This window comes from Phaethon aethereus (assembly GCF_964289735.1).
Source record: "Phaethon aethereus genome assembly, chromosome: 1".
Lineage (NCBI taxonomy): Eukaryota > Metazoa > Chordata > Aves > Phaethontiformes > Phaethontidae > Phaethon > Phaethon aethereus.
The window spans coordinates 145,915,061-145,930,515 of NC_138575.1; the positions used below are offsets into that span (position 1 = coordinate 145,915,061).

The 15,455-nt window shown below is 38.5% G+C and overlaps 1 protein-coding gene across 4 annotated transcripts in view; it reads left to right on the top strand.

The window, feature by feature from the left end:
* The window catches only part of CYFIP1 (cytoplasmic FMR1 interacting protein 1), a gene marked incomplete at its 5' end in the record, with an annotated part of 62,442 nt that overhangs the window by 13,169 nt on the left and 33,818 nt on the right, over nt 1-15,455 (top strand). For all 4 annotated transcript variants that reach the window (XM_081998366.1, XM_081998369.1, XM_081998367.1 and 1 more), the window contains 10 exons: nt 504-629; nt 919-1,085; nt 2,374-2,521; nt 4,390-4,543; nt 5,771-5,927; nt 6,489-6,585; nt 6,928-7,004; nt 7,098-7,206; nt 7,777-7,896; nt 10,595-10,794. In XM_081998366.1, the coding sequence (XP_081854492.1) occupies nt 504-629; nt 919-1,085; nt 2,374-2,521; nt 4,390-4,543; nt 5,771-5,927; nt 6,489-6,585; nt 6,928-7,004; nt 7,098-7,206; nt 7,777-7,896; nt 10,595-10,794 (1,355 nt within the window). The remainder of the gene's footprint in view (nt 1-503; nt 630-918; nt 1,086-2,373; nt 2,522-4,389; nt 4,544-5,770; nt 5,928-6,488; nt 6,586-6,927; nt 7,005-7,097; nt 7,207-7,776; nt 7,897-10,594; nt 10,795-15,455) is intronic.

Consider the following 15,455-nt stretch of genomic DNA (forward strand, 5'->3'; position numbering starts at 1 on the left):
ATAAAAACCCCAAACAACCCAAACCAAAAAACTGTGTAGTTTTCCAATTGTCTTTTGAATTCTAAATGTGAATATTTGGTCAAGTTGGAAGCTCCTCTCTCTTTGGGTGTGATGGATTTTTTTTTTTTATGTTATGCTCTGAGGTCTCTCTCTCTCATGCTTGAAGTAGAGAATAAACTTTTGCCTAAGCTAACATTTGCCTAGTAAAAAATATCCTGAAGTGCATTACCTGCTGAGTGTGAATTTCATTTTTTGACCTAATGCAGGATCGCTGGTTGTCAAGAAAATTTGTTAGGCAAATTACTGTTTGGCATTTCGACTAGATAGTAGTTTCAGAATTTATGCAGGTTTTCAGAATAGTACTAAACATTATTTTTCACATATTCTTGAAAATATTGGAGTATTTCTTAAAGCATTTTATTTGTGTCTAGCTATGTTTTGTGTTTCTCAAGCCTTTTTTTCCCCTCACCTTTTTTCTCCCTATTCTGCTGTGTGACCTGCAGTATTCGTGGAAGCTGGTACACCCAACTGACAAATATTCTAACAAAGATTGTCCTGACAATGCAGAAGAGTATGAAAGAGCAACAAGATACAATTATACTAGTGAGGAGAAGTTTGCTTTGGTTGAGGTAAGATAAATCTTTTTTTTACAGGGATTTCCCAAAATTTATTTCCATAGAAACGAGAACATTCTCTATAAGCATTTTCTATACCCAGTGCAAGAAGACAGCATGCCCTGGGTTGACTCTGAAAGAGCATGTTTTCCTCCATTCAATATGTAGGAGGAGCACAGGAAAACCATCCTTTATCTTTCAGAACTTGTTAATTCCCCTTTTCCTATTTTCTGTATTTAAAAAAAGGGCTTTTTGAACAATTATACAAACAAAATAAGAAAAATACACAAATATTTTTTTGCAGGTGATTGCCATGATCAAAGGTCTTCAGGTATTGATGGGAAGGATGGAAAGTGTTTTCAATCATGCCATTCGCCATACCATTTATGCAGCTCTTCAGGACTTTGCCCAGGTCACGCTTAGAGAGCCATTAAGACAAGCCATTAAAAAGAAGAAAAATGTCATTCAGAGGTAGTATTCTTGTTTTCATATTCCCCTATATTCTTTCCCCCAAATCTTACTTAAATTTGTTGCAGAATTGCACAGCTGTGCAAATTTTGCCTCTTTAAGTCCATACTCCTCTACTAGTCTTTCTGGTATTCAAAGTTAGCTTGGTTGACTATATATTGGAAGCTGAAGGCTGAAGTAAAAAATGAATGCCTGCTAATGTGGCTACAGTAAGAGTCCAGGCTGTCTTGAGCCACTTAGGACTATCGCAGGAAGTCTTGTGTTTCCTGTAGCTCATTTTAATTTTAAGGAAAGGCAGGTACTGTAATATTGAAAGCAAGATAATTTTTATTTTGAAGAAAGGTGTTACTGTCCAGCTTCCTTATGATGCCAGTGTTTCCTCACCTTGTGTCTTGTGTTGACATCCCACCCTGTCCGTAGTCTTATCTCTGCCCTCTTAGCATCCTGACTTCTTTCTCAGTTTCTGCTGCTTTTGGCTTATTAGCCTTATGCTTCTCCACTAAGCGCTCCGTCTGCCCACACTGATTGGTGGCATTTCCTGACCTTACTGTTGTTCTCCGACTGCCACAAAAACACTGTCATAAACTGAAAATAAATGCATTACTCCAAATTATCAAGTTTGCAGGGAGAGTCTCTTTGTCCCAGGGACTTTCATGAAATAGGGAAGTATTACTTTCATACCTTCTCAGATTTGGGAGGAGACATTTGCTTGATCATTCAGCACACCACAGGATATGGCTGGTTCTGCTTCCGACAAGTATCTGAAGTTCAATTCAGTATTTGGAGTTAAAAGTATGAAGCTGTTTGTATTAATTCCAGCTAAATTCTGGAGTTCTGCTGGAAACAGGAATTCTGCTGCTGCTGCTTTTCATTTCAAGCCAGAATTGCCTCTTTCTAGTTTGGTAATCTGCTTTAGTTTGACTCAATAATCTACTTTTTGTGGTTCTGGAGAACAAAATGGCTTGATGCGCTTGCTAAGGATCCCAGAGGTGAATTCTTCACAAGTGACTTTTGTTTCTGGTGAACCAGTTCCAGAGGTCAGCTTGCTTCTGACATGGGAGAAGGGCTCTGGACTATCCTTTTTGATAGACAGCATGAAGTAGTTGTTTCATGGATGTGGTATTCTTGAGGTTACTGGTGAAATTGTTTGCGGTTGCTCTGAGTTACCCTGAGCTCCCGAATGCTGTTGCAAAGTTTCTGCTCATGTGGAAGAGTGCTTAAAAAAAAGTAAAATGTTCTCAGCAGTGCATTTGGGTATGTACCGTTCTGAAGTAATGTGAATTCTGTTCAGCGTTTTGCAGGCCATCAGAAAGACAGTCTGTGACTGGGAAGCAGGTCATGAGCCATTTAATGACCCCGCTCTCAGGGGAGAGAAGGACCCCAAAAGTGGTTTTGACATCAAAGTCCCAAGGCGTGCAGTGGGACCCTCCAGCACTCAGGTATTTTCCTGTCTGGTGGTTTTGATATCTGTCAACAATCATTGCATGAAATGTTTTCTCTCTGGCCTGAACTATTTAAAAATTGCAGGTTTTGTTTGTTGTTTTTTTTTTTTTTAATGCTAAAAGTCTACTTTGATTATATTTATATTTACAAAATTATATATACTTAACCAAAATCCTCTGTCTGGGTTGCTGTCACTTTCCACTGTGATGCATAATTTTTCCAAGTGTTCAATCTCTTTAATTTGACTTCCTGGGAAGAAATATTTTCTCATTGGGCTCCTAATGTTTTTAAATGAATATTTTTTGAACTATTTGAATTATTTTTTCACTGACTCCCATCTCTGGTACGGCTAGTGGATTTTTTTTTTTGTTAAATCCCATTATTCAATAGATGTTTATGTAGTGTTAAAATATGTTTAAATGATTGCCTGTAAAATATGGGAGAGTATTTGACTTTTGACAAGATCCTTCTTACTGTTCAGTAATGAATGATAAAACTACTCCCAAAATCTATTTAATCTGCTGCTGCTCAAACGAGGTATTTCAAGCATGTTTTCTGTGGTAGTCATTGAAATCCCATACCTAGATTCTTGTTCTCGTTACCTCCATATAATTCTTTTTTTTTATTTTCTTTGTGGATTTGTTTGGAGAGTGTATGGTCTGGTATTCGTAGCTCATCTGAGAAAATGAGGTACTGAGCACTTTGGGTGAAAAATTGAAGGCAGTTGTGGGTTGTAAAGACAATCTTTGAATACCTAAAATCTGTGGGGAAAAGATCATGTATAGATAATAATCTTGGGTAATAATAAAGTTGCTTAAATTGTGGTAAGATGGAGTTAATGAAGATTTTGTTTTGGGAATTGGAAAAAATTGTTTTGATTTCTAATTTTCTGGGGGAAAAAAAAATTAAGTATCAGCACCAGTGTGTTTCTCCCGTGCTTGGTATGTTTAAGGGCTTTGTTTCACTGGCTGCAACAGGCTGAATACATGGTTCTGTCTGCTTTCTCTGCTCTTGGGCTGGCATACTTGTCTGTCTCGGCTGACAGGAGGAAGGGAGGTCAAATATGTAAATTTTAGATAGTTTTTTCTCAGTTTCATGCAGTTCTAAACTTACTATGTATGAATTGCTAATACTTGGAAATCTTTGTGAAATCATTTGAGAAGCTAATGGCTCTCTGGCACCCTCTGGAATGAATGGGAACTTTTCCCTTCGCTTGAGGGAGCACCAGATTGCAGTGATTATTCTGAACTAAAAAACCTTTCTGTATGTCCTCCTCTGCATGCCTACTGTGCTGCTTTTCATTTTTAACAAACTAACACATTTTCTCTGCTTCTGTTTCCCCTTCCTTATTTACCCATGTGTTTTTATTAACGGATTCTCTCTCCCCTGCCTGCCCCTGTCTGTTGGTTTTTAGCTCTACATGGTTCGCACTATGACAGAGTCCTTAAACTCTGCTGAGCTGTTGAAGCAGCTCAAGTCTCTGGGATTGGAAAAGCTATTGCATGTGACACACAAGTTTCTGAGGCAGTCCTACATCTATCCGCCTCTTTTAAACTTTGGTGGTAAGACATTACTTATTACTTCTACTTTTTGTGGTGATGTGAACTGTTCCACTGCAAATGGTCTGCTGCGAAGTGTCAGTGGAGTCCCCTTGGCATGGGTAGGCGTTTGTGCTGGTGCGTAGGCTAGCGTTACATCTCTTCCTCTCGCCTGAAAGGCTTTTACCCACACAGGGCTAGTTTTCAATTTGAAGTGGAGCAGTCGCTTACTGATAGTAATTGTCAGTGTTGCTCAACTAATGTACCATGTGTATTTTCCTTTTTTCCCCCCCTTTCCACCACAATTGTTTCCTTTAATGATACAGCTTTACATGGTGAGAACTATGTTAGAGTCCCTCATTGCTGACAAAAGTGGTTCCAAGAAAACCTTGAGAAGTAGCCTTGAGGGGCCCACCATATTGGACATAGAAAAATTCCATCGCGAGTCTTTCTTCTACACTCATTTGATAAATTTCAGTGGTAAGATATGTAGATGATCAGTGTCCAGCTTAGCATGTCCTAACACCTCTAACACGACCTGGAAAATGTTTCCGATTGCCTAAGCCAACTTACCTTTGGTTTATTTATCAAAAGCCTTGGTCTGTCCAAACTTTTCCTGAGATGTGATATTCAGTATTGTGGTGGGATTTTTATTTTGACTTGTTATACATTTGTTTATAATGCATCAAATTTCATATTGTTACCTCCCTTTTCTATTTCTTTACGTACGTATTTATATAAACAAGGGACAGATAAGCCTATACACAATGAAATTTTAAAAAGGAAGTAGTTCTTGTGTTTTGTTTTTTGGGGATTTTTTGTTTTTCTTTTAAGTACAGAGGAAACAAATTCTCTGTTGTGGTAAATTTGATGTCATTTCACTACTCTTACTATTCAGTTAATTGTAATCGGAAACATGCTGTCCTAAAGAATTCACCTACTGACATTGAATGTATCTAGTCTTTGTCATCACCATGCTGTATTGTCTTTCATTTTTGTTTTGCTACTGGACTCCTTTACCCTCAGAGAAGGAGGAGCCTGTTAATGTCAGTCATAATCCTACTGGGGAACAGCGCTTCAAAAGGTCTTCAGAAGATCTTAATGTAAAAAGTTCATTCACATTTTGGTTCCCAAGCCTTCTGCAAAAGAAGGCTTGTCCTGAGTGTTTTCTGGAGAGGTGGGAAGCATACCTCCACGCCCTTGGCAGTGGCCTTAGAAACTTTTTGTTTTAATCCCTGCTTCATGTGTCTGTCTGTTACTTCCTGCCCATCTAATCAACAGGAACCTGTGGAGCAATTCAGTTCTCCAGAGGGAGAGATGCTACTGGTGATCCGGTACAATTTTGTCTCCTTCGCCTGCTGCTTCCCAAGTTCAGTGTACGGCTTTCTCAGCCCCCAACTGAGAAATTGCACTAGAAATCCCCTTTTACTGGTGTACATAGTTCTTCTGTTTAGCTCGTCGTCTGGTCTGTTTCCGTGCTTTTTTCTGTAATAAGGCACCACTTTGGGGGCCAACATGGAGTTCAAAACTCTTTGAAAAAGTCATGGACTTTATGTTTTGAATTTGGCGTACATATTTGGCCTATGTATAGCTCTAGTGAATCACGCCTGCTTTTTTTTGTTTCACGTTGCATCATCAGAATCACAGTTGTATTGTTCCTGATGTGTTTCTGTAAGAAGTTTAATTCTTCCATATTTATTCTGAAAGAAACCCTGCAGCAATGCTGTGATCTGTCCCAGCTGTGGTTCAGGGAATTCTTCTTAGAGCTGACCATGGGCAGAAGAATCCAGTTTCCCATTGAGATGTCTATGCCTTGGATTCTGACAGACCATATTTTGGAGACCAAAGAGGCATCAATGATGGAGTAAGACCTACTTGTGCTCTTCCACTGAATGATTATTCTTAATGATTGCCATTCCTTACTATGTTATTGGTTTTAACAAGCAGTCACTGAGAAGGTATTCTAAACCTTTATAAAATTTTCCTCTTACATTTGCCAATTTCCAGATTCTCAAAGTTTTCTTTTTGAAATGAATAATTGAAATACGAAACCTTTCATATAAGTATCATTGCACCAGCCAAATGTGTTATTCCCTGAGTGAGTTCTCTTTACTTCTCAAAGATGTCAAATACAATGCATAGCAGTAAAAGCGTAGTTCCATTTTGATGGAAAGCTACATCTAGAAAACAAGTTTCAGACTGCAAACTTATCTATACAATTTCCTGAACTGACAAAGGACTTTCCTAAAGGAGAAATTGGTGATACTTTACATATAAACTCAAAGGAAAAAAAATGATCCTGTCTGCATGAACCACGTGTAGATTTACAATATTGACTGGCTTACAAGCATCTTGACTGCACCATCCTAAAGAATCACAATTTCTGTAGACATGTAACTTTTTTTTTTAATTCTCTTTCATTCAGGTATGTTCTGTATTCTTTGGACCTTTATAATGACAGTGCTCATTATGCACTTACTAAATTTAAGAAGCAGTTCCTCTATGATGAAATTGAGGCAGAGGTAAAGTAACCTTACCTACTGGAGAAAAATAATCTGTACGTGAATGTGAAAATGATGCTAAAGGCCAAGACCTATTGCAAGAGATTCAGAACAGTGGAGATGATAAACAAACTGAGAAGACAGACCAGAAGATGGGTAACTGGGTGGATGATATGTTGTGAGGAAACCTGTAGACCTGTGCAAAACATCTCACATTAATGCTGAGAAATTAATGTCTTCTTCTCTTGTACTGGGAAATTTGGATGCATTAACTATCTTAATTATGTCTGATAAACAGTGGGAGGTCTTGGATAAATGCCCCTCTTTTAAGTATCTCTAAATGCACAATTTTTTTTCCCCAAGGTAAACCTATGTTTTGACCAATTTGTCTACAAGCTGGCAGACCAAATATTTGCGTACTACAAGGCAATGGCTGGCAGGTAGCTATTCCAGTAGTGAGAACTTTTATTCGTGCATTTCTGCTCTGCTTTGCTGTCTAATATACTTTAAATGTTTTCTTCCTTTCTTACTAGCTTGCTTCTGGATAAACGGTTACGTTCAGAATGCAAGAATCAGGGAGCAACCATTCAGTTGCTACAGTCCAACCGCTACGAGACACTGCTGAAACAGAGGCATGTCCAAGTGAGTTAACTCATACTCTGTTGTATTTGAGTTGCTCGGCAATTTTCCAGTGGTTTGATTTATGTAGGTATATAAAACTCTTTCTGTGCTTTATGTTCTGTCATCTAAGTGGCATAACTGACATTTGAGATCAGCTTTTTTGTCATATGAAGGAGTAAATTAAGAAAAAAAACATAAAAGATCCTGTTTTAATGCAAACGTCTGTTGCAGTTAAGCAAACATAAGCCAAACAGGAATGTCATGTGTGGTAGCGTTGTCTTCACGGTAATGTCTTTCAACAGTTTTCAATATGTTGCCAGTACAATGTCATGGAAGCATAAAATGCCGATATAAATACTTAGATGTAAATGCAACATGTGATTTTTACTTCTTTGAGAATTGGGATGTAAATTGTAGTACCTCATTTGTTCATGAATTTATAAATTTTGTCCATCTGCTTTGTTTCTGTGTGTTTGGAACGCAAGTTCACCATGTGACACTCTGTTAATCTGTGGAGTTTCATAGTCCCTTGTACAATTTGTCTCGGAATTTGACTTTCATTTTGAATCTTCGTGGCATTTTTTTCTTTAGCTTCTTGGTAGGTCAATAGACCTGAACCGCCTGATCACTCAGCGAATTTCAGCAGCCATGTACAGGTCAATGGAACTGGCAATTGGTCGATTTGAAAGTGAGGATCTGACTTCCATTGTGGTGAGTGTCGTGTTGCAGTTTTGCCAGAGCACTAACACTGCAGTCGGGATCTTTTAATTTGTTTTAATTTATTTTAATTTAATTTAATTTTTATCTCTTTTATTTATGTTGAGAATGTTAGACATCTAGCCTTTTTTTCCTCTTTTCCCCATTATAAATCTGTATTTGTTTTTTAATGGCAGAAGCAAAAAAGTTTTCTCCAGGTTTGCTAGAAGTCCTCCAAGTATTCTCTCAGCAAATAGTTATACAGTCCCTCCTGAAAGGGGAAGAGGCTGAATGACTAACAGGCAAACTTGTTTTATCCTAAACCTTAGTTAAATTTATATAAATGGGAAATAATTTAAGCCGTCTAATTAGAAAAACAACAAAGCTTTTCCCTCTGATGTTTTGTTTTAATTTTTCTGTAAGTGTGAAATCATACAGTGTTATGGCTGAGGTTTGTCTGGTTTACTAAGTCTAAATAGACAAAGCCCCTTACCAGAGAAGCAGCTTAGTCTTGCAAAAGGCATTATTTTAGTCACCTCCAGCTACATCAGATATTATACTGGCAAATCCTCTGTTTCCATTGTAGTATGTTGTGGACTTTATTAATTCTGATGTGCTGTGATTTTTTTCTTTTTTTTTTTTTTTTTTTTTTTTCCTCCCAATGCCTTAAACCTGCATCTCTGTTCAAACAGTGCTTTGGCCTGACCTGACGCAGTACTCTGGAGTATGCTGCCGTATGTGGGACTGTGCAAGTCCCACTCCTGTTGAGATTGAGAATCTTGTTCGTTCTTTGCCCAGAAAAAAAATAAACCTGCTGCAACTGAGGGCCTTGGGAGTAAGGTGTAAGCGACACTTGTAGTGAAGGCATACAATAGGAGCCATGAGGAAACAAGGAAAATGAGCATTCTTGTGATTTAAGTTTTTGTAAATGCCCACTTCTGTCCATGCTTATAGATAAACTGCAGACCAAAACAAAACAGCCTTGTGCCTGGTAGATTCAAAATGAGTTTATTTACCCAGGCAGCTTGATTTTGTAGCATGACAAAAATATTTTTTTTTCTGGAGGAACAAAATATGACGTGCCTGTGGAAGAGGAGCATCTGTGCAATGTTGAGGTGTCTCTTTGAGTTAGTTTCCTGATTAAAATGCTAAAAACCAAATTTTATTTCCAGATGGCATGAATTTGACAAGTAAATACGCAGTCAACAAGAAAAATATCAGACACATTCAGTTCTGCTGGGATGAAAAAAAAAAAGTTATGCAAGAAAGTTTACTATTGGTCTTTCTGTAATAAGATTTTTACTAGTGAGGTTTTGTAGTGCAGTTAACTACCTTGATTTAATTTCATTCTTTACTGAAGACAAATACTGAGGCCACAGACACTCTTGACTTTTCAGCACTTGGTGTTATAACCTTTGAATTATTGAAATGTAGTTTTTCTTTGTTATATGCAGGATTTTTGTAGTGGCTAGGTGAACAGAAACTGTTGAAATGTGTTTCTTACGTCACAGGTTCTCACTCTTTCTTGAGTTAGAAAGTGGCAGGGCTAAGGTGTTGTCCCTACACCATGCTCCCTTTTTTATTTTGTTTTATGCAAAATAATTTCTGCCGAAAACTGCTTGGTTTCCTCAATGAGAAACTGATGCTAATAGCTTAACTAATTGGTAATTTCTGCTGTTTTTTCAAGCTAAATAAATTAAATGAAGGTAGTTAAAAGACTGAGCTATTTTTTCCCTTCAAATTGGACTGAATACTGTAATAACAACCATAGTGGTTCTTTCTCCTTAAATTAACTGTTACTCATAGGTTTGAAAATTCTTTGAAACATGGAACAATTAAATCTGACAGCACTGTATGGGAAGATGACCAGTGGTTTGATGCACAGCCAAACAAAGCCACTGGAGATTCCTTCACTAGGTCATTGCATAATGATCTTTAAAAAGCAGTGCTTGGGCGGTATTTCTGAGTGAGAGGTTGTGTTCTTTGTGTTTGGTGTTTTCATTGTCTGATGTCAGAGATGGATTTATCTTGTTTTGTTTATTGTATTTTACCTTGTTTTATTTTATAGAAAGTGTCAGAAACCATACTAGGAAATTCTTGTCAAGAGGAGAAACATTATGAAAGGCAGTGCTTATATACAGTTGTGTAGTCTGCAGTGAGTGATTTTGTGGATACCTTCACAACATTTGTAAATGTCTGGTCTGGTCTTTCATTGCATCTTAGTACATTCTTCACTGAAGTAAACCATGAGAAGGATTTATAGTAAATGTGATGTTGTCCCTACCAGTACTACTGCAAGAGTTAGTTCACCAGTTGCCCTGCTAAGTGGAAACTACTTTGTGATAGCTTGTAAAGTAGGAAATGCAGAAGATGCTTCTTGGCCTATGTGTGACCCCATTTGGAGTTTTAACTTTTGCTCAGTGGAAGAGGAGTTGGCAGAGATCTGTGTGTGAGACCCATCTGCAGTGTGGACTGATTTTAATGAATACCCTTAAAGTCTCAGAGGGTTTTGGTGGGAGATAGTTACAAAACAATCTCAAGAGCACTGATTCTTTCCAGCTCTTCTCATTAAAGTAAGAGACTGCAGGAGAGTCAATTTTTCATTTTGACTTCTTTTTAGTTTTCTATTTGGTCAAGGTTATTTATGTACTTCGTTGAGTTTCTCCACTTTATTAAATGCACTGCTCACTTCCTTTTCTCTTGTTTTTTGTAGGAGCTGGATGGCTTGATAGAGATAAATAAAACAACTCACAAGCTTCTGAGTAGATATATGACCTTGGACAGCTTTGATGCCATGTTCAGAGAAGCCAATCACAATGTGTCAGCCCCTTATGGAAGAATCACTCTTCATGTCTTTTGGGAACTCAATTATGATTTTCTTCCAAACTACTGCTACAATGGATCCACTAACAGGTTAGTGTTGGCAGCCTTTTGTTTGCAGCAGTTCCTCTACCACCCTCCTGCAACTTCTTTCTTAGCAAATGCTGACAAGTCCATCTCCATTCATTTAGTGTGTTTTACACTTCTAATGCTTTACTTGAAATGAAGCAGCATGAGTCATTTTCATTCACTAAGTACTGTGAAATGTATGAAAGCCTGTTATTTGTCCACAATAGAAGTCAAATGTAACTACAGCATACAAATTCTGACATTTTAATGACTTAGCTATGGTATGCTGAAAAACAAAGTGTGTCCAAAAATACTGCAAAGTGTGTATAATGAAGATATTTTGCTAAACAGGATCCGCAACTGTGAGACAATGGAAATAAAATTATATTCTTAATTCTGCGTTAATGTGAAGAAAAGTGTTGTTTACTGGGGAAGAGTTCAGTGTCCACTGCAACTACAGTTGCAGCTTTTAAAGAGAGTGAGTAATGGAAATAATAAAGAGGAAGGTAGGATCTAAAGTTTGAGTGGAAGCGAAGTGGAAGGTGCAGTGCTTGGGACTTCGCATTCCTGGGCTTTCTGCTTGTGTGCTGTTTTTAGGATTTGTGTTGCTTTTAACCTTTACTCAGGTTTTGGTTAAAGCACTGTGAATTGACAGTAAAGTGATACTGAATATTGAGCTGTAGGAAGAGGAGGAAGCTTGTTCTCATCTTTCACTGTCTCCTTGGAGAGCTTTCCCTGTCTGACGTGTTCCATGATGGTTATGTTGCATTTCAGATCCAAGATCCTGTCTGGAAAAAAAAGAGGGTTTTTTTGTGGTTCAGTTTTAGCCAAGAAACTTTTGTTACATGAATCTGTCTACATAGGAGAGTTGAATGTATTTCCAAGGAAGCTACTGTGCAGTTGATGTATCTGGAAATCAATATTGGAATATTCAGTGCGATGTATTAAGTGTGATATAAACGTGAAATTAAAAGAAAATCTTGATGAAATGCTGATCCTTCACCAGTCAGTTTCAATTAAAGACATTAAATAGCTCCTATAACAATTCAGTCTGTGTTCATCCTGGCTGTAAGGACTGCTGCACTGCAGACCAGAGCGCTTGGGAAGTGAGTGTGGGGTGCCAAAGGACACTAGCAGGATCCTGTAGGACTGTTGCTTGTCTGTTTAAAAACTGTATGCACGAATTGAGTTAGTCTGACCCTCAAGCTTGTCAGGTAATTAATTCAGGATAATTAATTTAGGAGATGATAAAGGGAGCCAGATCTTAGGCAATATGTGTAACATGTCCAATTTCATCACAGAATTGCTTTGGTTGCAGTCAAAAACAGCAGTGTGGAGAAAATTAATGTGTGTGGTGCACATGCTATAGGGTGCACATTGGTGCTTTTGCTGGGAGAAGGAACAGGGAGCTTCTAGCCCTTTTAGAGTTCATTATGTTGCACATTCATTATGTCTATTGCTGCCTTGCTGTTAGCATGCAGTTTAAATTGATGAGCGCACTCTGCATTCAACTGCACAGGTTATTGTGTGCAAATACAGGAATACATGGTGAGGAGGTCTGTGAGAGCTGCTAGTTTAATTCGTGACTCTGGATAGGTAATGTCTTGCATGAAAGCTATGTGTAAAAAAGGGAAGAAAAGTAAAAATGAAAGGCTGGAAGGAAGAGAAATAAGTATGATGAAAAGCAGAGAGGTTGCTGAGGGGCTGGAGGTAGAGCTCCCAGCAAACCTGTGTAATACCTGTGGCTTGCCTCTCATTAATTTCATCACAGCCTAGGTGTAAGGTCCTTCTTGTAAAGTTAGTTTTTTTGGTCAGATTAACTTGTATCCAGTACCTTTTGAAACTCTCTTCCCAAGAATGCTTGAATGTGATGATTTCAAACATTTGTAAAAAAAATTTTTTTTTTTTTTTTTTGCAGGTCTGATTGAAAGGCTAGGGCTCATCATGCAGAAGTATTGAAACATATAGCATGTTTAATTATTTGGGACTTTAGGAATTTTTTTATATCTCGTAATGTACTGAGATTAAACAGTGAGGCTGCCATTAAAAGATTTAGAAATGTAATAATTGCACTTGCCAGTTTTCTGAAACTTAGTCTCATTAGTGCTGGCCAGCTGTGCAGGCATGTCCAGACTGTGCAACAGTTTGTGGAGGAGTAGGGAGGTGAGCGAGAGGACCTCTGCAAATGGACATTAGCAGCAAAATCCAAGGGTGTTTTTAATCCCTCTGCTGTCGATCAGGAAAGAAAGAGAACAAACTTTTGGATAATGGCATGAGCATATAAACTGTAGGTGAGGTCAAAGCCCTCTCTAGTCCGGTATCCTGATGCTGGCAGCAGCCATGCAGAGGCCAAGTGTGAAAACAACGGAGGCTTGTGGTGATTTTTTTCTCCCAGGAAATGTGCCAGCCTCTAACAGTGATCTGGTGTTTCTGTAAAACAAAAATGGTGGGATGTTAGTACATTTCTGGCCCCTTACAGATAGGGTTCCACCCTGTCCATTGCTTTGTCCAGTCCTTTTTTTAAAGCTGTGTGAGGTTTTGGCATTTGTGACATGCTGTAGTGAGGAGTCTGCAGTGAAACTGTGTGCTGTGTGAAAAAAATATCTTAGTTTGCTCTCAAGCTGTTGCCTGCCAGTTCTTATACTGAAAGTGTCAGTGAGCAGCCATTTACCACTTGTCTCTCTTCTGTGCTGCTCGGGGTTTGTTTTTTTTTTTTTTCCAAGAGCCGTCTCTCATGTTGGCCCTCAGTTGCATGTTTTGTCAAGCCAAAGGTCTTTCCACACCAGGAATCTTTTTCATGCTTATCCCCGCATCGGTGCTTTTTTCCATTCCGCTATATCTTTGTGGAGTTAGGAGGACTAGGGCTGTCCAGAGTGTTCAAATGACACTAAGGACAACTTCCAGGTTTTTGTTCTTTGTTCCTTTTCCACTGTCTGTAGTATTCCTTTTTCTGCCTTATTTTCTTCCTATTCTAAACTGGTCTTTTTCTTCCATGGTAGTACCTTTTGTTTTCAGGGCTAACAGAGGAGCAAGTGTGAGACAGCCTAGACATTTATTTGGATTGAGGATTTTCTGTGCTTTCTTGACACAAATGATACAAGCCTCTGGAGACAGTAGTCAGACTTGCAGCTCCATCTCCTCTCAGCACATTATCCAAATCTGTATTCTCTGCTAAAAAGGCATGTGTATAGCACTCTTCCAAATGCAGTATGACATGTTTCTTCTGAGGGTACAGATTTGTCAGAGAATGAACAAAAAGACCAGCTTTTTATTTTTCACTCTTCCTGCCTGCCTCCCCCTTCCTTTCATGAGCGCTCTGTCTCTTTTGTACTGCTTTTGAGACTAGTTTTCACAAGACAACAGCGTGTCTTCTGGCCTTGCAAATACTCTGTGATAGTCACTCTTCAGAAAAATTTTCAGCCCTTTCAGATGTTGCTGGCACAAACCTGAAAAGCAGTACTGGCAGTGAAAGCTACCTCGTTTCTGCTACAAAGAGCCAAATGGTCCAGTTATGTAGGTTGACGCAAAGTAAGGGTGACTGTAGTCAAATACTCCATCAAATTTGACAACAAGCACCTTATCTTTCCCTACCTGAAAACAAACAAACAAACAAACAAAGAATCTTTCTGCCAAAAAGAAAGGTGATAGCAATGGAGTGGCGGATATCTGTTACTCTTTCATGCTCTATTTCGACTGCTGTTTCCTCACGCTTCAGTTTGTAGCCTCCTGTTCTCTCTATCTTGACATTCAGGAAGGGTGAGTTAGATCTCACATTCAGTAAAAGAGGAGGTGTGGGGCTACCCGTAGATCTGGTAGACAGGACAAGCTCATTTGAGACGGCCGGAAGTTAAAAGCATTCATACCAATTAGACAGGGAAGTGCAGAGGGACATGTCTGTATGAGCAGGGAGGGAGGATTGTGATATCTCACTACTTCAGAGATGAAGCTCAGGAAGCTGATGAATGACATTGTCTGATCTGGTGCCTGCAGTAGCAAGGAAGTGGGCACATTGACTGAAGTTGTCTCTTTCAGATTTCTCTGTATTTTCTTAAATAGGTTATGATAATTGGAATCCTCGAATCCTAGAATCACTTAGGTTAGCTTGTAAAGTGCTCACGATGAACACCTTCCTGGTAGGTATCACAGAAAGACCGACATAAAATGATTTGATCCCTAAAATACTTTGGGGATCATGTTGTCCTTTAGCAATCACTGTTGCAAAGCTTTAGTAAGCCAGTAGGCTTTTCATCTGCTTAATCTCCTTTGACTACTTACAGCCTGCATTGATTAAAATGGATAAATTGCTGTGAGATCATCAACACTGATTAAAAATGAAAATAACTGATTATCTTGGAATATGCCAAAACCTGCATCCAGCAGTAATCGAGAGAAAGTAAAAATTTGCCTAGCTTTAGCATTGATATTCAAAGAGCTTCAGTCCTTCAAAAAGATATTTGTTTCTTGGAGGAAGAGTAGGAAGAAGCCAACCAGCAGGATGTCAAAAAGATAACACTGCACACATTGAAAAAGTTTGAAGAATAGCAGATGATGCTGAACTGTAAAGGTTTCTATATAGTGCTTAGTTTTGAGAGAACAAATGTCTAATATTTATCTGAATAAGTCACATACCTCCTAGAACATTGCACTCTTCCCCCCCGCCCCATTGTATCCTCAGTACTTAGCCA